Source organism: Bos taurus, chromosome 12 (assembly GCF_002263795.3).
Source record: "Bos taurus isolate L1 Dominette 01449 registration number 42190680 breed Hereford chromosome 12, ARS-UCD2.0, whole genome shotgun sequence".
NCBI lineage: Eukaryota > Metazoa > Chordata > Mammalia > Artiodactyla > Bovidae > Bos > Bos taurus.
The window spans coordinates 77142266-77165133 of NC_037339.1; the positions used below are offsets into that span (position 1 = coordinate 77142266).

Sequence of the window (22868 nt, forward strand, 5' to 3'; positions counted from 1 at the left end):
ACAGAAGAAGCCAGGAACAAAAAAAGTATTTTGTACATTTCTGATTCACAGATGGCCTGAGACTTTATTAGAGGTGTTAGTGTTTGATTGTCCCCAAGTTAAGAGTCTCTAATGAAGAGTTTCAAAGGAATATTCATTGAACTCATGCCTCTGTCATTCAAGGGGGATGAATAACAGATTCATTTTTTAAAAATAAGACAGGCAGTGCTTGAAACCCATCTTCAGAACACTGTAGGTCTCAAATCACCTGTGAAATTAGTAGAACTAAGAGATTTGGCAAGAATGGAGTTCTGTCCAAAACATCTAAAATAATTCTAGTTCAATCCATTTTCTCCTAGGGACCTTTTTTCAGATTGAGATGATTCGTTTGAAAACAAATGGAGTAGCCAGACTGCATGTTCTAGTAAGGTTGTAGAAAGGTTGAAAGTTAAAAGCCAAACTGGTTCAGTGTATCGTCCTCTCTTGCAGATGCCAGACCAAAGGCAGCGGTAGTCTAGCAGTACAGTCGTTGTCATTTGTTGAGACTAGAATTTTCCTTTGGGTATTTTAGAATTTTTTTTTAATATTAAAGTTTCTTTTCAAGGGTTTTGTGCTCAGTTAGTTTGTTTTATAACATATACATTCCATTGGAAGTTACCTTGCCAACTTTGCTAGGACTTTTTAGCTTCCCCATCGTTTTTTAATAAACCAAGAGATCAAATGAACACTCCCCCAGTTTCTCAGATATTGGGCAGTTACGCCTGGTTTCAGTCCATCTAAAACAGATATTCATCTACAACAGAGAACGCAGACAGTGTTCCCTCTCCAGAGAACACTTTGAGCCCAGGGCTGTTCTCCAGCCTCTGGAGGTTGCTTGTGGATGCTTCATTTCCTGATCGCACCCTTACAATAATAATGTATATGGTCCAGCTAGGGTTAGAAGCATTGAGGTCAAAGAAGATTAATAGGAGGGTGACTGTAGACAGCACACCACTTCCAAAAGTTCAAAACATCAAATGGACAGGACTGAACACATGCAAAAGGTACATTAAAGGCATTCCTTCCGTGAGCAGAATTACGAGTCAGTTCAGACTGTGGCAACAGAGGACCACAGACTGGATGGCTTAAATAGCAGAAGTGTATCCCCTCACGATTCTGGAGCCTGGAAGTCCAAGGCCAGGTATCAGCAGGTTTATTTTTATTACTGAACTGATCTCAGGTCCACCCCCCAACCACATAGCAAAGCCAGTCTACTGATACTGGGTTGTGGTGAGGGAAAGTACAGCGTTTCTTGCTAGAAATTGTGCCAGACGATTCACACATACTATCTCATTCAGATCTTAAAATAGGCCTACCGGTTTTTATTTCCACAGAAAAAAATTCTGTAAGACAAGCAATATTTGGGAGTTCCCTAGGAATCCAGTGCTTAGGACACCCTGCTTGCACTGCAGGAGGCCCAGGTTCAGTCCCTGATGAGCGAAACAAAGATCCTGCAAAGCCGCCAGGTGCAGCCGAAAAAGGGCGAGCAGTGGTCTCCCTTTTAGTGGATGAGGAAAGAAACTGTAAAGTGAGGTAATAAGCATAAGCCACACTCAGTCAGAATCTGAACCCCAGTTTTACCAGCACTATACTCATAATGTCCTAGGTTTATCAGGAATTATCTGTATGAAGAAAGAGTTACTCAGAAGAAGATTTTTCTAAGTAGAACGAGAATCAGAGAAGCCATGTTATGTTCAGCTGAATCTTGGGAAAGGAAAGCTTCTCAGCGGACATAAGCTAAAGTGTTAGTCACTCAGTCGTGTCCAACTCTTTGCATTCCCAGGGACTGTAGCCCACCGGGCTCCTCTGTCCATGGGCAAGAATACTGGAGTGGGTTGTGATGCCCTCCTTCAGGGGAATCTTACCAACCCATGAACCCAGGTTTCCTGCCCTGCGGGCAGATTCTTTACCAACTGAGCCACCAGGGGACATGAGCTAAGATCCCTGCTATAAGCAGAGCTTTGTCTCCCTGCCAGAGTCCATGCACTGAAACCTAATTCCCAATGTGATGGTGTTTGGAAGTGGAGCCTTTTGGAATCGACTGGCTTAGCGGTAAAGAATCCACCTGCCAATGCGGGAAACATGGGTTCAATCCCTGGGTCAATAAGATCCCCTAGAGAAGGAAATAGCAACCCACTCCAGTATTCTTGCCTGGGAAATCCCATAGACAGAGGAGCCTGGCGGGCTACAGTCCATGGGGTCACAAAGAATCAGACATGATTTACTGACTAAACAGCTAAAAGCAAAGAACATGAATGGGATCAGAGCCCTTATAATGGGACCCCAAAGGGACCTCTTGCCCCTTCTACCATATGAGGACACAGCAGAAAGATGGCCATCTGCATACCAGAAAGTGGGTCTCACCAGACCCTCACATCTGCCTGTGCCTTGATCTTGGATTCGCAGCCTCCAGAACAGTGAGAAGTCGTCTGTTGTTAATGAACCAGAAGTCTGTAGTATTCTGTTACAGTAGCCCTAAGGGTCTAAGACAGTCCCATCAGAAAGCCTGCTCCCATAGCGGAGAAGCCTGCCTTGTGTTGATGCTTCTCCAAGTGTAGTCCCTGGGAACTCTTCAGAAATGTAAGCCCCAACCCAGCCCCGAGTCAGAAACTCTGAAGGTGGGGTGTAACGCTGGGTTTTAACAGGTCCTCCAGATGAGTTTTGACGCTTCTTCTTTGAGAACCACTGCTCCTGATATCTTAGTGGGGAACACTGCCTTCGATGAGCTGCCGCCCATTCCATATTAGTCAAACAACCGCTGACTGTAGCTCAGGTACTCACACTACCGTTAGGTGGTGTGCTGGCTCCCTTTGTATTTCCGATTTCTAAATTCATAAGATAGTTTAGGCATCAGTTTCTTATGAGCTTGACAGGGAATCAATCCAGTTGAGAATGACTAAATGATCCATTCTAAGCTAATAGAGGAAATCTGATTTCTAAGCCTGTGTAACAGAGGCCTAGAGCCTGATTCAGGGCAGATTAACTAAGATAGATGCCATGGAGGAAGCTGCTTGACAGCAAGCATCCCGTCCCATCTTCCCAGGACTCACTGTTTCTAGTGTTTGCAGCCCAGAGCAAAGAATCGCAGGTCAGTAAGGAATAGCTGAGATTCAGTACTCCTGGTGTCCCGGTTATAGACACAAGTGAAATATTTCTAGTGTTACTTCACAGCTACTGTGTAGCGTCATTTAACAGTAATGGTAAAAGTTAAGTGTGCCTTTTTCAATTCGATTACACAGCTGCCACTTAGAAATTCGTCCTTAGGGAAGAGATCTCAACTTCTGTGACTAAAGCTTTTGGTGGTTACTTTTGGCATTTCTGGCCCTCCAGAGTCTAAATCAGCTGAGTGGGTGACAATTTGTAAATTTAGGAGAGTTTTATGTTGATCAGTATGAATATTAGCATTTAAGATAATATGCACTGGTATGCGGGTGACGGATACAGGCTTCCACGAAATTATCATGAAGTCATTGTAACCAGGCAGAGTTATCTGTCATATACAGATAACCAGTCACGCTGTTGGGGATAATTAGAGAAAAAGGAAAAAATCTGAGAAAACGAGAGGGAGGTAGAGCAGGTGGCCGAGTCTGTGATTTGTCCCTGCAGCCTTGGGAAGGTTCAAGAAACTAAGGGGGAGCTTCCCCGGGGCCTTCAGGTCATATTTACATCTGGGCTTATCATTCTAGGGGACAGGGGAGCTGAGCCTTGGGTAAGAGGGGCTGGCGGGGCCAGGTTGGGGGTACTTGGAGACACTGTGGAGGTGTCAAGGGCAGAGTTTGTGTATTATGGAAGGGGGTTGGGAGTTTTCCCCCTGCTTCAGCTGAAGTAAGCATGTAAAAGGAAGAAGAAGTGACCTAAAGTTCTTTCTGTCTTAAACATCTTTCATGTACTGATGAACCTGTTTGCAGGGCAGCAGTGGAGATTCGGGCATAGGGAAGAGTCTTGTGGGCACAATAGGGGAAGGAGAGAAGGGGACGAGTGGAGAGAGCAGCATGGACACAGTGTGTGTTACCAAGTGGAAGACGGAGAGCCAGTGGGGTTTGCTGTGCACCCCGGGGAGCTCAGCCTGGTGCTTGGTGACAGCCTAGAGGGGCGGGCTGCGGTGGGAGGGAGGCTCAAGACGAGGGATGCGTGTGCACCTGTGGCTGATTCGTGTTGATGCAATGCAGAAACTGATACAGTACTGTAAAGCAGTTATTCTCCAATTAAAAAAAAGAAATTAGAAAAAACGTCCAGAAAGAGTAAAAACAAAAAAGTTTATATAGAGTGAGTTAAGGATGGCAAATGGCAAAAACGTCATGGATTTCCTTGTTTTTAAATACACTGACATCGTTGTGTTTTACCCAGTGGAAAAGCATTTATAAACATAGATGAGTATGTTTATATTTTTATAGATGTATGTGAGAAGATTTTCAAGCACACTGTTACCAGGACTTGTGGGGAGTGAGATTGGAGGTTGTTGGGGGTGTGGATCGTTAGCTTGTTCCGCACACCTCTTACATTGTGGGACGTGTGCAGCCGGCCTGTAACTGTTAAGTCCATAAAATACATCTTAAATTTTATAAGGGCTTTCAGGTTTCACTCAGTCCCCAGTTCTCATTTTCTAGTAAATCTCAAGTTCTTCAAATATGAATTCTCCTGCCGGAATTCAGAAACACAGACCTGGGAATTCCCTGGCAGTCCAGTGCTTAGAACTCCAAGCTGTCCCTGCTGAGGGCCCTGGTTTGATCCCCAGTCAGGGAATTAAAAATCCCAGAAGCCGTACAGCATGGCAAAAAGAAAAAACAAAGACCCAAAGTCTAGGGAAAGATTGTGGTAGTCGGATCAGCATAGGTAGGGTAACGTTTCCAGTCTGGAGAAACCTCCGGAGAATTGAATGGAAGGCCAAGTTATTAGGCCGAACAATTTTATCAAAAGAAATGCCAAGTGAATTTCTGTGAGGGATTAATAAGCTCTATGTTTGTAAGATGTGTGCTCTTTGAGAGAGAGAGATTCAGACCCTTAGTGAGTACAGGTCATGCAGTCATGTCTGACTCTTTGTGACCGCACAGACTCTAGCCACCAGGCTCCTCTAGGTCCATGGGATTCTCCAGGCAAGAATACTGGTGTGGGTAGCCATTCCCTTCTCCAGGGAATCTTCCTGACTCAGGGACCAAAGCAGGGTCTTCTGCACTGCAGGCAGATTCTTGACTGTCTGAGACACTGTGTTTTCACTGATTGTAGACCTACCCAGAGGAGCCTCCAGTGTCTTCCCAGGGAATAGCCCAAGAATGCTGGCATCTGAATTTTGACTTGACATATTGTGATTTATAGTAAACAATTGTATGTTTGGTCTTTGTTCCATTTCTGGCACAGAACTCCTAAAACCCTTGGAATTTTACTGAGTGAAATGAGTGATGAGAGGAGTGTCTTTGTTATTGGTAACAAGTCCCTCTCAAGCACACCAGAGCTTAGTGAGGTGACTCTTAGGAAGCCGCTGAGATTGAGAGTCTGCTTCCCAGGGAACCAGCCAGGTGATTGAACTGGTAACAAGTCCCTCTCAACCACATCAGAGCTTAGTGAGGTGACTCTTAGGAAGCCCCTGAGATTGAGAGTCTGCTTCCCAGGGAACCAGCCGCGTGATTGAAGGATGGGAACTTTAAGCCCCCCCAGACTCCCACACCCCCACATACTCTCTCTCTCTCAACTGGGGGGGTTTAGAGAGCTTCCAGCTTGGTGAACAGGTGGGGTGCTGGGGGGGACACACCTGGAGAGACGAGGACATCCTGCAGGTGACAGGCCTGGACTTGGATTGCCGTCTGACATGGAGGACAGTCCTGTGAGAACAAGCCCTTAACCTGTGGGACCACAGCATCAGAACCGCATTGAACTGTAGGACTCCCAGCCGACATTCAGAGAGAGGCGTGGGCAATGCCCACACATTTGGTGACCAGAAATACTCTGAGCAGAGCATGAGAAAGAAATGGGTGATTCCCCTTTTACTTAATTTCTCTTCTATCTGTTGCTGCTGAGTCGCTTCAGACATGTCCAACTCTGTGCGACCCCAGAAACAGCAGCCCACTAGGCTCCTCTGTCCCTGGGATTCTCCAGGCAAGAGTACTGGAGTGGGTTGCCATTTCCTTCTCCAATGCATGAAAGTGAAAAGTGAAAGGGAAGTCACTCAGTCGTGTCCGACTCTTCTCGACCCCATGGACTGCAGCCCACCAGGCTCTTCTGTCCATGGGATTTTCCAGGCAAGAGTACTGGAGTGGGTTGCCATTTCCTTCTACAGGGGATCTTCCCGACCCAGGGATCAAACCCAGGTCTCCCACATTGCAGGCAGATGCTTTACCATCTGAGCCACCAGGGAAGCCCAAGAGAGTCTCAGGCGGGTTGTAAATAACACATTACCCTACCTCCCTGCTAGAGCGGGGAGAGGTGATTTGGACCCTCTCCCTTTTTTCTTGAGTCTGGCTAAAGGTTCATCCATTTTACCTGTCTTTTCAAAGAACCAGCTTCTAGTTTTATTGATCTTTTTTTCTTGGTTTTTAGTCTGTATTCCATTTACTTCTGCTCTGGTCTTTCTGATTTCTCTCCTTCCACCATCTTGGGTTTGTTTACTCTTCTTTCTCTCGCTCCTCTAGGTGTAAGGTTCAGTTGTTTGAGATTGTTCTTGTTTCCCTAGGTAAGCTTGTATTGCTGTAAACTTCCCTCTTAGAACTGCTGTTGCTCCATCCCACAGGTTTTGAATCATAGTGTTTTCGTTTCCATTTGACTCTAGGTATTTTTTAAATTTCCTCTCTGATTTCTTCGGTGATCCGATGGTGGTTTCTCACAACTTTTTGAAGTAGGCACTGTTACGAGCTACAGTTTATAAATAAGGAATCTAAGATGTAGAACCACAGAGCTAGAACTCTACAATTAGGCATTGCTAATCCAAACTGTGGTGCTGGGGAAGACTCCCGAGAGTCCCTTGGACTGCAAGGAGATCCAACCAGTCCATCCTAAAGGAGACCAGTCCTGGGTGTTCATTGGAAGGGCTGATGCTGAGGCTGAAACTCCAATACTTTGGCCACCTCATGCGAAGAGTTGACTCATTGGAAAAGACCCTGATGCTGGGAGGGATTGGGGGCAGGAGGAGAAGGGGATGACAGAGGATGAGATGGTTGGATGGCATCACCGACTCGCACATGAGTTCGGGTGAACTCCGGGAGTTGGTGATGGACAGGGAGGCCTGGCGTGCTGCAATTCATGGGGTCGCAAAGAGTTGGACACGACTGAGTGACTGAACTGAACTGAATCCAAGATGTTTTACCATATGCAATAAAAAAAATCCGCTACTGTCTCTTGAAAAATCTGAGATGTTTGAGAGACAGGAAATACTCTTTGATGAATAGTTGCTGTCAGGCACTTCCTAGGTACAAATCTTTGTTCGTTTATTCATTTAATTAAAATCCTGATGTTTAAAAATGAAGAAATTTGTTCTGAGAAGTTCGGCCACTTGGCCCAAAAGTGATGGAGACTGAGGTCGTTTGGCTTCCAAGCCTTGTCTCACACTTCACCATCTCCAGCATGGCAGCCAGATGTCCTGTTCCTGAGATTGGCCACGTGGCTTGACAGGTCTTATCTACCTTTAGTAACGTGTTTTCTGTGTAATACACACCATGTAGCATGCAAGAAGTCCATTTAGTAGCTCTGCTTAAACTTCCTTCCTAAGATATGTCAAAATTCTGATCTATAAAATGGCTTAGCCACTGCTGTGACACCTGATGGGATTCATGCCCAGTCATTTAGACCAGTGGTCGTTGGGTTGTGGAGGGAAAGAAGGCTTTCTTTTCTGTCTTCCTATATAGTGCCTAGAGCGTTGTAGACTAACAAGAGAAAAAAAGCAGATTATATTACTTTTACATGGGAGTTCACAAAGAAATATGACTTGAGGAGGCAGTGAGAATTTGGGGCTGTATACCATCTTAACAGAGGGCAATACAATGTGGAGAAGAGATTAGACAAAGGAGTTTGGGGGCTTCTGGGCTGGGGTGAGTTGTGAGCAGGTAACTAGGAAATGTATGACTTGTAGAAAGCTGTTTAGAAAGGTTTATTATGCAGAGAAGAGTTCCGCACAGGTGATGGGAGTTGTCTGTGGGGTGGTTCCTTTCCTGGTGTGGGAGACAGACACTTTTCCAGGGGACGTTTATGCCCGACTTTTAGACAGCAAGTGGAAGATGGAAAGGTCGTTGCTCTCATCCGGCAGCCATGCTTACGCCTCAGCGGCGTCTTCGGGGGAGGCGTGCTGTGCTCTCCGGCGTCGTTTCCTACTCTGATCTCTTTGGTCGGTGGTTTACTCGCCGTATTACCGTCATCATTGGTTTGCTTTGTCTCTTCATGTTTGAGTTTCTAAATCCACATAAGCCAGCATTTTGGTGTGTTAGATTGTGAGTTTCTTCAGTGAATGCATTATAGCAAAACTATTTTATCATTTTAAAAAAGCCCTGTAAAGGGACTTCCTTGGGGGTCCAGCAGTTAAGACTCTGCGCTTCCAGTGGCTTGGGGTCCATCCCTTGTCTGGGAACTGAGATCCCACGTGCCGCGCTCCCTGGCCAAAACACAGATATAAAATAAAAAGAAAAGAATCCAGCTAATAAAAAAAAAAAATCCCTGTGAAGTCAAAGCATTGTTGAAGAGCCCCTGGCACTGGCACTGTCCCAGGCCTCTGGTGTTCCCTCTCAGCGCTGAAGAACTTGCACGGGAAGGCCCAGCTCCCCAAAGTTCGCTTATTCTGCTCCCGGGAGACCACTTTACTTTAACTTGAGATGACCAAAGAGAAGTTCACAGAGAACAGGAGGGGAGAAGACGGGCGGGGACCTAGCAAAATGATACACTTCCCTACCTGTGTGCTTATTTACATAATTGTGTTTTTATAACATTTCCTGTACTTTTCTGTAAGCGGATGCTGCCCTAATTATGGATTTTCAAGAGAACGTTTCATTGTACCCCAAATTATATAGTGCTTTTCAAAAGGTACCTTCTTACTGGTTTACCAAGTACCTTATAAACTCGTAATTACATAAAACAATTAAGGATACAGAATGGAAACCACCTGTACTGTTAACAGATGTTGGCTGATATTGTTACATAATTGAGCACAAGGCTTTCAAAGATCTATAATATTTTTCTTGTGCAGCAAGAAAAGAAATGACTCATTATAGCCACAATGTATCACGGAGGCTCCTGATCAAACAGAACGCGTATGTTCTATTTTGTGAGTTGCGTACAGCGCATTGTCAATGGACTTGCCTTTGTGGTTGGGAAAGTGCCACTTATTCCAGCAAATTGCCTTTGTGGCATATGTTAGACAGCTTGTGGGCACCTGGGCGAGGCAGAGGCTGGGCCCCTTTATCGAGGCACACCTGCACACGGCGTCCCACGGCGCCCAGCTCCCGGGAGGCTGCCCCGTTAACAGAGTCCTCCAGGAACCCACTGGTGACTTGCTCTCCAAGCTCACCTTCCCTGCAGACCCGACGTGTGGCTGGCTCCCTATACAGTAGCTCCCCCCACCCCACCCCCATCATTTTCGGATCTGTATCAAGACACCAGTGCTTCAAAAAAGTAACCTCAGTGGAGACCGAGGAAATAAATCCTATTATTAAGTGCTGGATTTAATGTTTAATTAATTTAAACATTTCTATTTAATTCTCAGCACTATTGGTAAAAAAAGAAAAAGAGGAAAGTTATTTATCTTAGGCTATTAGAATTGGAAGGACCCTTGTGTTTCTGATTACAAAATGTGATAAGAAAACGTTAGGTTCAATTTTTGCATCGTTGAAAGACAGCCCCATATTTTCTTCTCCAGAGAATGTTGTGTTTTAAGAAATAGCTGGAGATATACACAGACGTAACTAATCCCTTTCATCAGAGGTTTTGGTATTGGCCTTAAGTTCTTCTTTTCTGGAAACTTTTCCCTTTTTGGCCAGAATTTTGAAAGATGAGTTGCTGAAATAGATTCTGTGCCTTTCTGTTTTTCTGTTGGCATGTTCCTCCCTTTCTATTCCTGTGATTCTTCCCTCAAAAACTGCCCTTAATGACAGTGTTGCTCACTGCCGTCGAGGCTCCTTGCGGCACACTGAAGTTCAAGAACTGACTTAGCAGCTAAACAAAGAAACCTCGAGGAGAGGTTGATTCATAAACGTAGCCAGACGTGTTGAAAGTGATGCGTTATGTCACCGCGGCATATCAACATTGTCAATTACATATCCTTAAACAACTCACCTAACTGAATGATTTACTTTGTGTTTAACTGCCTTTTTCAATTAAAGGAACTGAGGATGCAATATCAGAAACCATTATATTTTCTCCTGTTAACACCAGCATTGTTGTCCCACAAGGTGTGTGTGTGTGGGGGGGGGGGTATGTTGGGGTTGTCCTGGGGGCCATGCTGCTCAGCTTTAAATGGTGTAAACAAGTGATTAATGATCAGGAGCGAGCCCTCACCCTGCCTCCAGATCTTTCCTTCAGTGCGTTTCCATTTCTGTCACCTTGCTGCACTCTTGGGAGGTGATATTTCAGGGTAGTTCGCAGTGTTTCTTTTGCTGGCATTTCTTTCCATTTTGAGGGCCCATAATGCTTCTTGATGAGTTTTTGTCTGTTTTGTTTGTTTTTTAAAGTATTATTTAGCATTATGACCCAAACCTTAAACTGTTGAATTTGCAGCTGCAGTATAGGTGTTCTGTTGGCCCCAACCAAGGAGCTCTAGGTCCTACCCCTAGCCCCGCCCCAGGTTACAGGGGTGATAACTTGAACCAGACATTCTGGTTTCTTGGGACCTCGTTTTATTGTCTCACACATTAATATGGTATTCTTGTTTCACAAGACTAAACCATATACAGCATTTCTTAAATGTGTATTTGCACTAGGTGGATATATTAACTGTTACTCTACAGATGAGAATTTGAACTACTAACTGACCCCCTTTATTTGTTCTCTGTATAAAGTTTTGTTGTAACAGTGCTAATTACCAAACTGCTGAATTTGTGAAAAAGTGCACAGCAGTAATTTGCACCTTAGTGTTGCTTTGCCACTTAAAAAAAATTGTGAACACACACACAGGGTGCACACACTTGATTTATGAGCTTCCGAGGGGCACGTTTATCTGCGGATCTGTAACCACGAGTGTAGCATTTGTTGTCTGTGTTTGTGGACACTCATTTTATCCCGATAAGAGCTGTTGGGTGCTAAATGGGACATTTTAACAAGGAAGAGCAGCATTTTAAATTACCCTGTGCTTGCGTTTATTATTTTTCGCTAGTTTTAGAAAGAAAAAAAAAAAGACAGGAAAAAATGATCTCCTTTCTCGTTCCTTCCTGTCGATGTGAAATCATGAACTAGAGGAGTCGCATCTGAGGGTTTTGGTGGAGAGTCACCATTCTTCCAGTGGCAGATGATAATGGTTCTCTTCCGTTAGCTTCACGTCCCAAGTAAACGCTTCTACGTCATTAACGTCTTCTCACACACCTAAGCCAGCCCAGGTTCATTTTGTGTTTTCGTCTGTAAGAACAGCCTCTGTTGCTAGAGTTCGGTTCAGTCGCTCAGTCATGCCTGACTCTTTGCGACCCCATGGATTGCAGCCCAGGCCTCCCTGTCCATCACCAACTCCCAGAGCTTGTTCAAACTCATGTCCATCGAGTCGGTGATGTCATCCAACCACCTCATCCTGTCGTCCCCTTCTCCTCCTGCCTTCAATCTTTCCCAGCATCAGGGTCTTTTCCAGTGAGTCCGTTCTTCACAGGACAAGGACAGCCTCAGGTCTTGGGAAAATTTTATTTCTGCCCTGTGGGCATGTCAGGAACATCCCCTCCAGGTATTGCTTAGTAAACCTGGGAGCCAGAAACCCAGACAGGGAACTCTGACTATCTGAAAACTTTACACCTTCCATATTTTCATACGTGTACTTCAGATTAATTCCACCTGCCACTTAGTTGGATTTCTGGTGGCTAGGAACTTTCAAAAGATATTTGTGTTTTTAAAAAGAAACGCAAAAAATTAAATTTTCTTTCCTGATACAAGAGCTTTTCTGTACTTGTAAGAAATCCTCCTCCTGGGCAGAAAGGAAAGGTTTCAAAGGAGCCTCATCTCCATATGGTTTTAGTCGATAATCCTTTATCCACCATCTTCAGCCCTCATTCCTTTGCTTTCTTGCCTGTGGCTACATTTCTATCTCTGCATCAATTAGCACAGTGATTTATACAACAAGCAAGCAGTTTAGAGGTAATGGTACACAATTAACATCTCATTCCACCATAAAGGGTATGCTAAATACCCCAGTCACTGCTTTCTCTGCCTGGAATTGAAATAAGTGTTTGTCTTAATTCATATGCTATCTGATGTGAAGTGGGCCTGCTTTGTACTGCACTACACCATTAATCTAATTATAGATAGCTGCAAATGAAGTGCTGTCTGAGCCGGGAGATTGAAGAAAATAGCCTTTTGTCATTTAGCATGACTCTGTGAAGCAAGATCACACTTTCCAGGGCAATACTGCAAAATGGAGATCTCAATAATATTGCTGCCTGTTGCATCTTTTCTAATTACAACAAGCATTGTAAACACACCCCGGCGCTGATATAAATAGAGCTGTAGATACGCTGTCACGCGGGCCGTCGGAGAAAGTCCTCCGAGTGCTGTTGGATTAAATGATGCGTTCTGATTGACAGCTACCTTGAGACTGTGCTGATGGAGTTGTCTCAGTATTACGCTAACAGGCTGTCCGCTGCCGGCAGCTGTACCGGGCGCTCGGACTGCTGTCTCTCCATTTCGCCTTCTTCGCCAGGCCTGTCCTTCCAGGAGGACAGCGACAGGCTCCTCATCCTGTATGTTTTCCGCACCGTTCTGTGGACCGTTTCTGTTGGCTTGGTTTTGCAGGGCCTGATGCTGAAGTAGAGGGGAATGTGTTTCGCCTGGCTTCGAACCGTCGCTTTGTCAATTGTGTATTCCACGAAGAATTTAGGAAAGGAAAACAAGCTTGAATTACAGTCCTGGTTCCACCTAAATGCTGTATTTCTTGTGGGTTTCCCCCCCCCCCCCTAGTTTTTTTAAACACCTTTGTTTTCAGAGATGCATCATCATTTCTGCAACTCGGCATTTCTCCCACTTTTGAACCATTGACAGTTTCCCTCCCTCCCGCTCAGGGTTAGGAAAGTAGACTTGGAGAGGAACATTTCAGCCTTAGCTCTCACTGCCACACTGTGGAAATGAAGACACAGCTTAACGTTGGAGACCTTTGGGGCAGAAGGTATAAAACTGTGAATGAGAAGAGATCCTTGTATTTGGAGAAATGTGTTTGCCACCTTACTCAGCCAGGGCCGAGGTGCGGTATAAGGCCAGTGCTTCAGGATGTTAAGATAACTGATGTAAAATAATTGATGGTGAAGCTTCATCGTTTATCCTTCAGTCCGTGATGGCTGCACAGGCCCACGGTTGACATGAAAACCACGAGCAGAGCATCAGCTGTACGTATATACAATTCTTGTTCTGGAAAGAATGACGCAGGGAGGAAGACCGGAGCTGAGACTGCTTTACGAGGAATGACAGAGGAGCCTCTGAAGTCACAACTGAAAGAAATAAGGAAACAAACCGTAAGCCTTATCTTGTGAGGGGACCCCCAGACCCCTGATCCTACAGGTGCGCGGGTGCATAGAACTGCTGGTACGTCTGGAGGCCTCGGGAAGAAGCACGGGCATTTAAGCCCTATGAGGGGATGCAGATGCTAAACCAACATCGATACCAGCAAGACGGTGCATTGTGTGACCATCTGAGTGCAGCGTGTCCACCAAAGGGCTCTTTGCTGCCCGGGGCACCAAGCAGCATGTGTGCTGGGCAGGAGTGGGCACACCCACTGGCAGGATGTTGCCGTTAACCAAGTCTGGTTAAAAAGCATCTCTCCCCCAAAACCATGACGGGCCCACTCCTCCCCTAGCAACCTCCCCACCCGGCACCCCCCACATCACCACGGTTCCCTCTCCTGATTCAGGTTCCCTGTTGAGAGCTGTATGTTCATTCTTAACACAGTCCACTGTGTTCCTTTTAATTGTCCATCTCTTATAGTTTTCTTCGTGATCCTTTTTATGTCTGGTATGATTTTTCTCTCTTTCTTTTGAACTTTCTAGGGAGAAATTTTCTTGTTAGACATGGTTTTTCACTGCAGACACCACAAATGAATTTGCTTAAAAGCCAGGGCTGGGGTTATTTGACCATGATTCAGTTACTAGATAAAGCCTGGGTTGAGGAACTGGAGCTCCGGGGAGCACCTGTTTTCTGCTCCAACTTACACTTCGAAGTGTGTTTTCAGGAACTTAATAATTTGCCTGTGGTTTGGAGAGCACCTCCCCACACACACAAGGTGAGGTTCCCTCCTGATGGGCCTGGAGCCACTCAGCTTCCAGCCTCCTCCGACCAGCAAGCAGCCTCCGCATCAAGCAGACATGTCTCCACACCTGAGGAGGGCAGAGCCTTCTGGCTTCTCTCAAGATTCTGCTTCTCTCTCTTATCCGTGAACCTTTAGCATCCTGGCCAGCCACCCCCAAAGCAGCAAATTGGTGGTCTGTCTGCTTGCTTCGGGCTCAGGCAGTCAAGAATCTGCCTGTAGTGCAGGAGACCCAGGTTCCATCCCTAGGTCGGGAAGATGACCCTGGAGAAGGAAATGGCAACCCACTCCAGTTTTCTTGCCTGGGAAATCCCATGGACAGAGGAGCCTGGTGGGCTACAGTCCATGGGGTCTGAAAGAGTCAGACACAACTGAGCGAGTAACACTCTCCTGCTTGAAAGTAATAACTTGCCAGCAAAACTCTCCAGAAAAGTCCTATGGGACCTCTTAGGACTATTAAAATATTTAGCATAAAAGTGCACACACATCATAGGGTATTTTCCTGAAATCTCTCACATCGTTGACTGCTTTGTCTGTGCCCCCTAAGAATTCAGAGATACCAGTAAATAGCTGTTTTGATCATAAGCTCTGAAAGCCCTCGTGTACATTCTTAAATGGCTCCCTTTCTGGGGCATCAGGAAGCGTTTGCAGTTCTCACCACGCAGTTCACCCCGATGGGCCTCTGTGCTGCCTCTCCGCTCACCTCCCATCCTGGCCGGCTCCCCCTGGCCCGCCGCACTGCCAGCACAGAGATCGTTTCGAGAAGGCGTGTTTGTGTGGGCACGCTGAAGGGCCAGGACAACATCAAAGGTAATCTTAAAACGAGAACCTTCTCCTCCGCTGCTGCTTTTTCTATTCAGAAAGGTCATCTCAAAGCCAACTGTTTGTAACAGAGCCTCTCCCAAGGCGTTTACGCCCGTTGTTATTTTTTGCTTGTGATTACAATAAGTCGCTTATCCCCCAAACAGATTTAAGAACAATAAACAAATACAAAAGGAAAAGGAACATCTCATCAATAACAAAGACCGCATCCAAAGGCATTGAGTTCTGTGACTCTCTTACATCTCCTTCCAAGCAAAGCAGGAGTCCCATGGAGAAAGGAATCCAGATAGGAAAATCACAAAAATAGTAAAAAGGATCCGGTTGTACTCAGGACCTTGTCATTTCTGGGGTGCACTGGTGCTCAGGACAGTCCTGGCACTTTATTACCTGAAGGGGCTGGTTGGGATGCAGCTAACATTGGTTTTTAAGGGTATCCTCCATGGTGAAGTGTGATAAATCAAATTATCCTAGGTGTAGAAAGATAACCTTGCCCCGAGTTCACATTTTGAAGTCAAATTGTGCGAAACACAAGAAGAAAAGATCTGTATGCTCGGGGGACAACTAGCCAGCTGGACCCAGCGCTGAGCAGTCCCAAGAAGAAGCCACACGGGACGGTGTCAGCCAGACGACTAACTTTGTTGTTGTTGTTGTTGACTCTGATGCCTCTAGTGAGGTGGGATTTGCTTTTCCAAGGCATTCAGAGCGCAGATATTAAAACTGTGCAATTTGGTACAATTATATTCTCCACCCCCCCCCCCCGCAGTCAAGCCAGCAGCCCCCCGCCCCCCCCCATAGATTTAATGAAGGACTTTGAGGTGCATTTTGTCTTTGATAAATAGCCCCTCTGCCCAGAATGTTTATTAGAGTGACAGCAGAGTGCATTCTCCTTGCTTTTTCCTTCGCCACTTATGACTCAGATGAATTTTAATAGGAGCAAAAAGCTTTTATTTGCGCTGTAATTTCACTTAAGGATCATATCCTTCAGAAACTGGCAGACACGTGTACGTCTGGATTGCAAAGCACACGCTCAGGAGTACAGGAAAACATGCAGAAGACGGTATTATTCAACCTGTCACAGCGCCACAAGTCTGCTCGGAATTTAGGCCATCAGGTTCTTCCGTGGGCCCTCTTCCCGCCCCCAGCCTCCCCCACATGCCTTTGAAAGTGGGCCCTGAGAGCACACTTAGAGATGTCCACCGCCCCGGACAGGATGAAGGGTGATTCCATTTGGCTTTTGCCTCCCCGCCATCATGATGCCCAAGGAGCCTTTGAGCTACAACTGCTTTTTTCTAACAAAATGGAGCTGCCTGGTCACGCCATCTCTCTTGCCCCCAGGGGAGATGCTCTTTGGTAGGAATCAGAAAAATCTTCAGGTGGTGGTTCTAACTTGAGTAAGCAACACTTCCCCCAACCGTGTCTTGTCTCTGGACAGACCAAACCCTGGCTTGTGTGTTTATTCACAGAGATCTAGGATGGGCCCCCCACCCCCCATACCGGGCAGAAATTCCTTGTATTAGAAATGTTCTGGTGGACTGAGCTGCCTTTCATGTGCCCCTCATCATTTGAGAGCCACCTAGAAAATGGGCCATTAAAGTCCTGGGCTTGCAGATTGTTTCCCTTCAGTGGTTTTAAAAATCTCGAGTTATTGTCTCTTGGTGTAGAGGATATTCACGTTATATTTCGTTTTCATCAACTCTAACCATCCTGTTAACGCTGGAAGGACCATGTAATGTTGTGCTTAAAAAGAAAAAGTAACTTTTTCAATCATGAATATAATTTTTTATGTCACTGGAAAAAACCCTGAATTTTAAATACTCTTTTGCCCCAAATGAACACCAAAACCTTTTGTCTTAACTTACTGATAACACGGCCCAGCCGCTGTCTCCGGGGAGCCGGGGGTTTGACACAGCCGTCTGCTGCCACCTACCGGTGAGTGCTGGCAGCACCCGCCGCTCTGCTGGCCGGCCCAGCTGCAGAATGCGCGTCCACTGGGAAAAGTTTCTAAGGGAATACAGGAAAATTCTGTCTTCTTTGTAAGGTTTTAAGATGTTTTTCTTAACGATACAGGATGATTACTGTTTGTCACTAATGAATTACTGGACTCGTTCCGCTTTCGAGAAATTTCGTACACAGCTGGCTCACAACACAGGGCAGAAGCAAACGAGCGCGTTTCGCTTCCGTGTGCAGTAGTGGAAAACCGTGTGACTTCAGAGGTGGTGTGACTTAAAAGCTGAAAACGGATTGTGAACAATTGCTGCATTGGAGGAGGAAAAGTTCATCATGTGACCTCACTTTTTTTTTCTCCCCCTTTGTAGTACAAGGTGCGTATCCTCACCAAACTCGCCGCAGAGTTAAACAAATTTATGCTGGAAAAAGCTGCCGAGGACACAAGCAGCATTCTGCGCTCCCCAATGCCTGGCGTGGTGGTGGCCATCTCTGTCAAGCCCGGGGACCTGGTGAGGACCGACCCTGTCTGCCGGGGGGCGGGGGGAGACCGAGGCAGGGTCCCAGTCTTGAGTCACGTCACCCCACAGTACAGCAGAGGAGCTTTTGCGCGCTCTTTGTCCAGCATTTCACATCACAGTCTCTCTCAGCGCCTCTCCTGCCCAACGACCCAGGGAAACTTGAAACAGAAATAAGGCCAGATCCATTGTTTCTTTGGCAAATTCAGCATCTCAAGAAGCGTTTATTTAAAATTCCTATTTACTCTCTGTGGTTTAAGTATTCCTGAAGAAGTCATACTAAGAAATAGCCCCCTGATGGGGGAACTTTTGGCACGCATCCTGGAATAAACGGGAAGGGTGCTAAGGAAAGTTATTGCCGTAATCTGTGTGGTACCAGAGCACTTCCCAAATAAAATGTAGGATCAGAGGTTGAATTTTTATTTTGACCTTGTGACATTAAGGCACAAATCAAGGGTATATTATTAGTGTTTCCTCACATGTTCAGTCTCCAGGTCATTTGCTGTGGACAGATTGGTAGGATACAGTCATTGTCCTAGAACAGATAGAAATCTATTGATCAGCATCAAAAGTAGAAAGAAAACAAAGGTGCAACGGGAAGGTTTCCAGGGAGAACTTCAGTCCTTGCGTTTCTATTTCTGCGCTGGGAGCACAGCCAAGCACTGTGGTCTTCAGCGGATGATACGGTGATTCCATTTTGTGTCTCAGTTATGTCACAGGCCTTTATGCATTTTCCTGTCAAGATGACATGAAAACTGCCTCTCTGTTTCTTTATTAACGTAAGTAAATTAATGTTGAGAAAAACTAATGTAGTTGGTTGGCATTAGCTTCTAAAAAAGTACTTGCAGTAGGCAAATATTAACAAAAAATGATTGATTTCAGTTGTTTTAAAATGATTAGGCCTGAAACTGATAATGAGAAGTTGGAAAACTGACCCAACAATTGCTTTACTTGATGACACAGAAATGGAAGTACCGGCTTTTAAAAGAGGTTCCGAGCTGGGGATTGTTAGGTTTGAAAGCACTGACATCCCCAGAAGAAAGCCCTCTTTAGGACTGTTAGGCTACCTAGCGTCAAGGATTTGGGAGAGGTGATGCGGATTCAAGATTGGGTTGGATATGGCGGTGGGGGTTGCCTTGTATCACTTCCTTCTGAAGGCTTTGGCCTTGACGTTGAGAAGGCCTATACCCACTCCATGAGCAGAGCAGTCAGTGGAATCTCCTAGCGACTAGGAGTGTAGGCTGGTAAACAGTGGGAGGGAGTTGGGCTTTGGTTGTTTTTATTTTTTCATTTTCCTCCTTAAGCTTTTTCTGGAAGCCACAGAGGCTGTGTACAGCCATCCTGAGCTTGTCAGTTCTAAGTACGTGGCTTTAATTACAAAACCACATTTGCACTCAGGAAAAAACAGTCAGTGTTTAACTGAAATCCTTGCTTTTCTAACACCTGAATCAGGGCCTTAGAGGAGGGAAGAGGATGGGGAGGCTGCTCCTGCTGGGAGATGGGGGTGGGGGTGGGATTCAGGCTGGCGGTGCCCTCCCTGGAGGACGGGGAGCCTGCAGCCTTCTCCTTTACATCAAGAGCTTCCTCCTGGCCTAGCTGCTCCAGAGACCACAAGGGTTTGGCCTTCATACTCTCAGTTTCTGGTTCATAATTTAATGTGGGAAAGCACAGCATTTTAGTAAAATGGGACAGTGTGGTATTAGGTCTTGGTTCATTTGGGGGGAGCTCAGACATTGGACGGAGCAGGCAATGGCACCCCACTCCAGTACTCTTGCCTGGAAAATCCCATGGGTGGAGGAGCCTGTTGGGCTGCAGTCCATGGGATCGCAAAGAGTCGGACATGACTGAGCGACTTCACTTTCATGCATTGGAGAAGGAAATGGCAACCCACTCCAGTGTTCTTGTCTGGAGAATCCCATGGACAGGGGAGCCTGTTGGGCTGCTTTCTATGGGGTCACACAGAGTCGGACATGACTGAAGCGACTTAGCAGCTTAGCAGCAGCAGCAGACATCGGAGACCACCACCGATAATTAAATGTGGGTATTCAAGGGTGGTTTGCCTTGAGAAGGAACTGGGGCCTCTGTTTTAAGGATTTCTTTAAAGACAGGGCACGTGACGGGCTTTCGGGGGAGGTCCACAGAATTGCCCCGGGCACCGTGCTTGTCGGTGTGCACCTGTGTGCCCAGGCTGCTCGTGGAGGGCAGGTGGCGTTTACTTTCTCTGTCCAGCTTCCGATGCCGCTTTTGGCCCTTGCAGGACTTCCTTTCATATCCTGTATCATTGTATTTCGATAATGCAGTATTCTCCCGTGAGTTATTATTTGTAAAAAATGTCTCAGACTGCTAAGACCCGAACCAGATGCAGGGGGTGAGACGTTTAGTTGCCTGCTCTCCTAACAGATTCTACAATTAATGCTGCCTTCCTTGCGTAATGAGAACACAAGGAACTTTTCTTGGGCCAAAGGCACAGCCCATACCTGAGGACACGGCAGGGCACGTTGTCTTGTTCTTGGCGGTAACAATAGCTTGGCTGGGGTTCCCCTCTTATCAGTAGAAAGACAGTGGAATTAGTCATCCTGCGTATTTGCAAGGAAAACACTGAGAACAAGGAAGGGCCTACCTGTATTCTGCTTTTCTTTGTAATGTTATTTCGTATAGTTTAAATGCCAGCTATCTGTAATTTTTATATTTAGTGTAAGTAAAATCTGATGCGTCTTGGAATGGTGGGCCTGGTACTGTAGCGTGTCACATAGGTAATAAAGGGCAAATCTGTTCTGCAAAGTAAAGAGTTTTAAAAGAGCATAAGGGCCTCAGGACAAAATGACCCAAGGTGGCCCTTTAGAGCTGGTCGGGCCGTTTAGAGGTGGTCAGAGAGCTCAGTGGGGAGAGGACTCGCCCTGCCCACCCCCCTACCCCACATCCCCAGCACAGAGGCTGGGTTTTACTCTTCAGTGCTCATTTTAAGTTCACACAGCAAAAGTCGCTAGTACTTTTTCAGTGTCTATTACATGCTGTTTAACATTAAATGTGGTAGGAAATCAGTTTTTAAATGATTGTGTAATAACCTTTTTGAATATGTTGGGAGGGAATGCTAGTTCATAAGTGGTAGAATGCATATAAGCATGAAGTCAGGGTGGATTGGGTACAGCTAGAATCACACATTTAATTCAGAAAACAGTTGCCAGAGTGACTTTTATATGCCTTTCCTATGTGCCTTTTTCATCTTCCTTCTGAAAACAATCTTAAAATAACTGATTTTTCATTTTGAAAAATACCTACTTTTCTATACATTTAACAATATCATAAACCAGGGGCACTTCTATAATCAAAGCTGACATTTAAAAGATAACTTGTTTTAAGTTTTTAAACTACTGTCTTTATGATTTCTTGAACAAAAATATTAAAAATACATATTCTTTCAGAATGATGCTGAATACATTTTTTCCCCCAGCATTAGACTTAGTGCTGCTGAATTTGTGGTACAATTTTCATTTTGATTTTGATATCAGAAACAATAAAAATGAGGCAACCCACGGGGATATTTTAATATTGCATTTAAGTAAGATTCTAGTTCTGTTTAGATTCTACAGTCATCTCAGATTTGCATCAGAAATGCTCATCTAGTTTGATGGATATTAACTTATTGTGGTATAGTCATTTCATGATATATGAACTTCAACTCATTTTGCTGTATACCTTAAATTTATACAGTAATGTATGCAGTTATACGTAAATAAAATGGGAAATTACAAGAAAAAAAAAGAATACCCGTCTAATACATCACAAACTGTGAGACATGAACCAGAAGCAGGCTGTATACCCATTTACATTTCCGTCTTTCTTAATTATTATTTTGTAAGTTACTAGTTTGTCAGACCAGGTAAAATCATAGATCGGTATTAAGTACCTGTTGCTGCTTTTTTTAACCACTTAGCCTGTTCAGTATTGGCAAGACAAGAGTTTGGAGTGGTTCATTGGGGCTGAGATGAGGAAGATCCACTTTGGAACGAAACTGACTGTTAGCAGGAGGGTACTTAGCTGTTGGAGATTGCCGCTCTCATGAACAATTATCTTGGGCCAAAAAAAAAAAAAGGTATATTCTATAAAGTGCACAAGGAGAACATAAAGTGTGGAATCAGTAGTAGGCGCATCCCCCAGGACTCACGCTGGTTGACTCCTCCGAGCACGTGCTCCTCTGGGGGGCGGGGGTGGGTGGGGACGGCCACTGCCCTGGAGACACGCATGCGCATGGCGCTCAGAGCTCCCCGGCGTCCCTGAACCACCTGTGACTGCGCTTACTGCAGACTGAAGGAAGTCTCGAATGAACCTGCCAGGAGACCTTCCTCTTCGTCTGTGAGGCCGCCTCTGCCTGCAGGTCTCCCACAGGAGAAGGGCTGGGTGGGGGTGACTTCGTCCTCACGCAGCCCAGTGCTGAGAGCTACATCTCTCTGGCGGAGGACCAGGCCTGGATGTTGGATAGAGTCTCCAGTTTCTGGGATTTCCAATCCTGAAATAATTGCCGTCGTTGTTTCCACGTTTACATAGCGGTGGTTATTCAGTGTATTGGGTAAACTGCCAGTGTTTGGCCCACACCTGGCTGTATTCCAAGGCAGGTATAGCTTCGTGCGTTCATTCTGGAACATTTTTAAACCTTAAATTATGAAATACTACAGACATAGAGAACATTGCAGAGTATAATAATACACGCACTCATATGCTCTCTGCTCACCTTCACCGTATTTTCCTTCAGATTTTATTTATTTAACAAAAAATGGCCGATACGGAGAACGTGCCCTGTGGCCTCTGCCCAGCAGAATTCCTGCCCTGCCTTCTTCAGAGGAATGGCCATCCTGAATTTGGCCTTTCTGTCTTCTCCAGATGACATTTATTTTTGACTGTTAATGATGAGTTTTTGTTGGTGGTAACAGTTGGGGAGTTTTTACAGTTTTAACTTGACAAGGATCAATATAAAATGAAGTATTTCTGTGGACCAATCAGATATTGTAGGCATGTCTGCAGGTTGGCGTCTGATTTTATTTTTCAAGGGATGATCTCCTTGGGGTGAGGCAACATGTTTTCTTTGTTTTAAACATTTTTGAAGATGACAGTTCCCAATCTTAAGGAGATTCCAAATATCTTCTCTTGCCATTTTGCTAAAAATAATAGTAACA

The 22868-nt window shown here is 45.4% G+C and overlaps 1 protein-coding gene across 5 annotated transcripts in view; it reads left to right on the forward strand.

The window, feature by feature from the left end:
- Positions 1-22868, forward strand: part of PCCA (propionyl-CoA carboxylase subunit alpha) — a 420685-nt gene that overhangs the window by 387977 nt on the left and 9840 nt on the right. For 3 of the 5 annotated variants that reach the window (XM_059892112.1, NM_001083509.1, XM_024999953.2), the window contains one exon: positions 17551-17691. The exons of the other annotated variants lie outside the window; for them this stretch is intronic. In XM_059892112.1, the coding sequence (XP_059748095.1) occupies positions 17551-17691 (141 nt within the window). The remainder of the gene's footprint in view (positions 1-17550; positions 17692-22868) is intronic. 5 annotated transcript variants of the gene reach the window in all.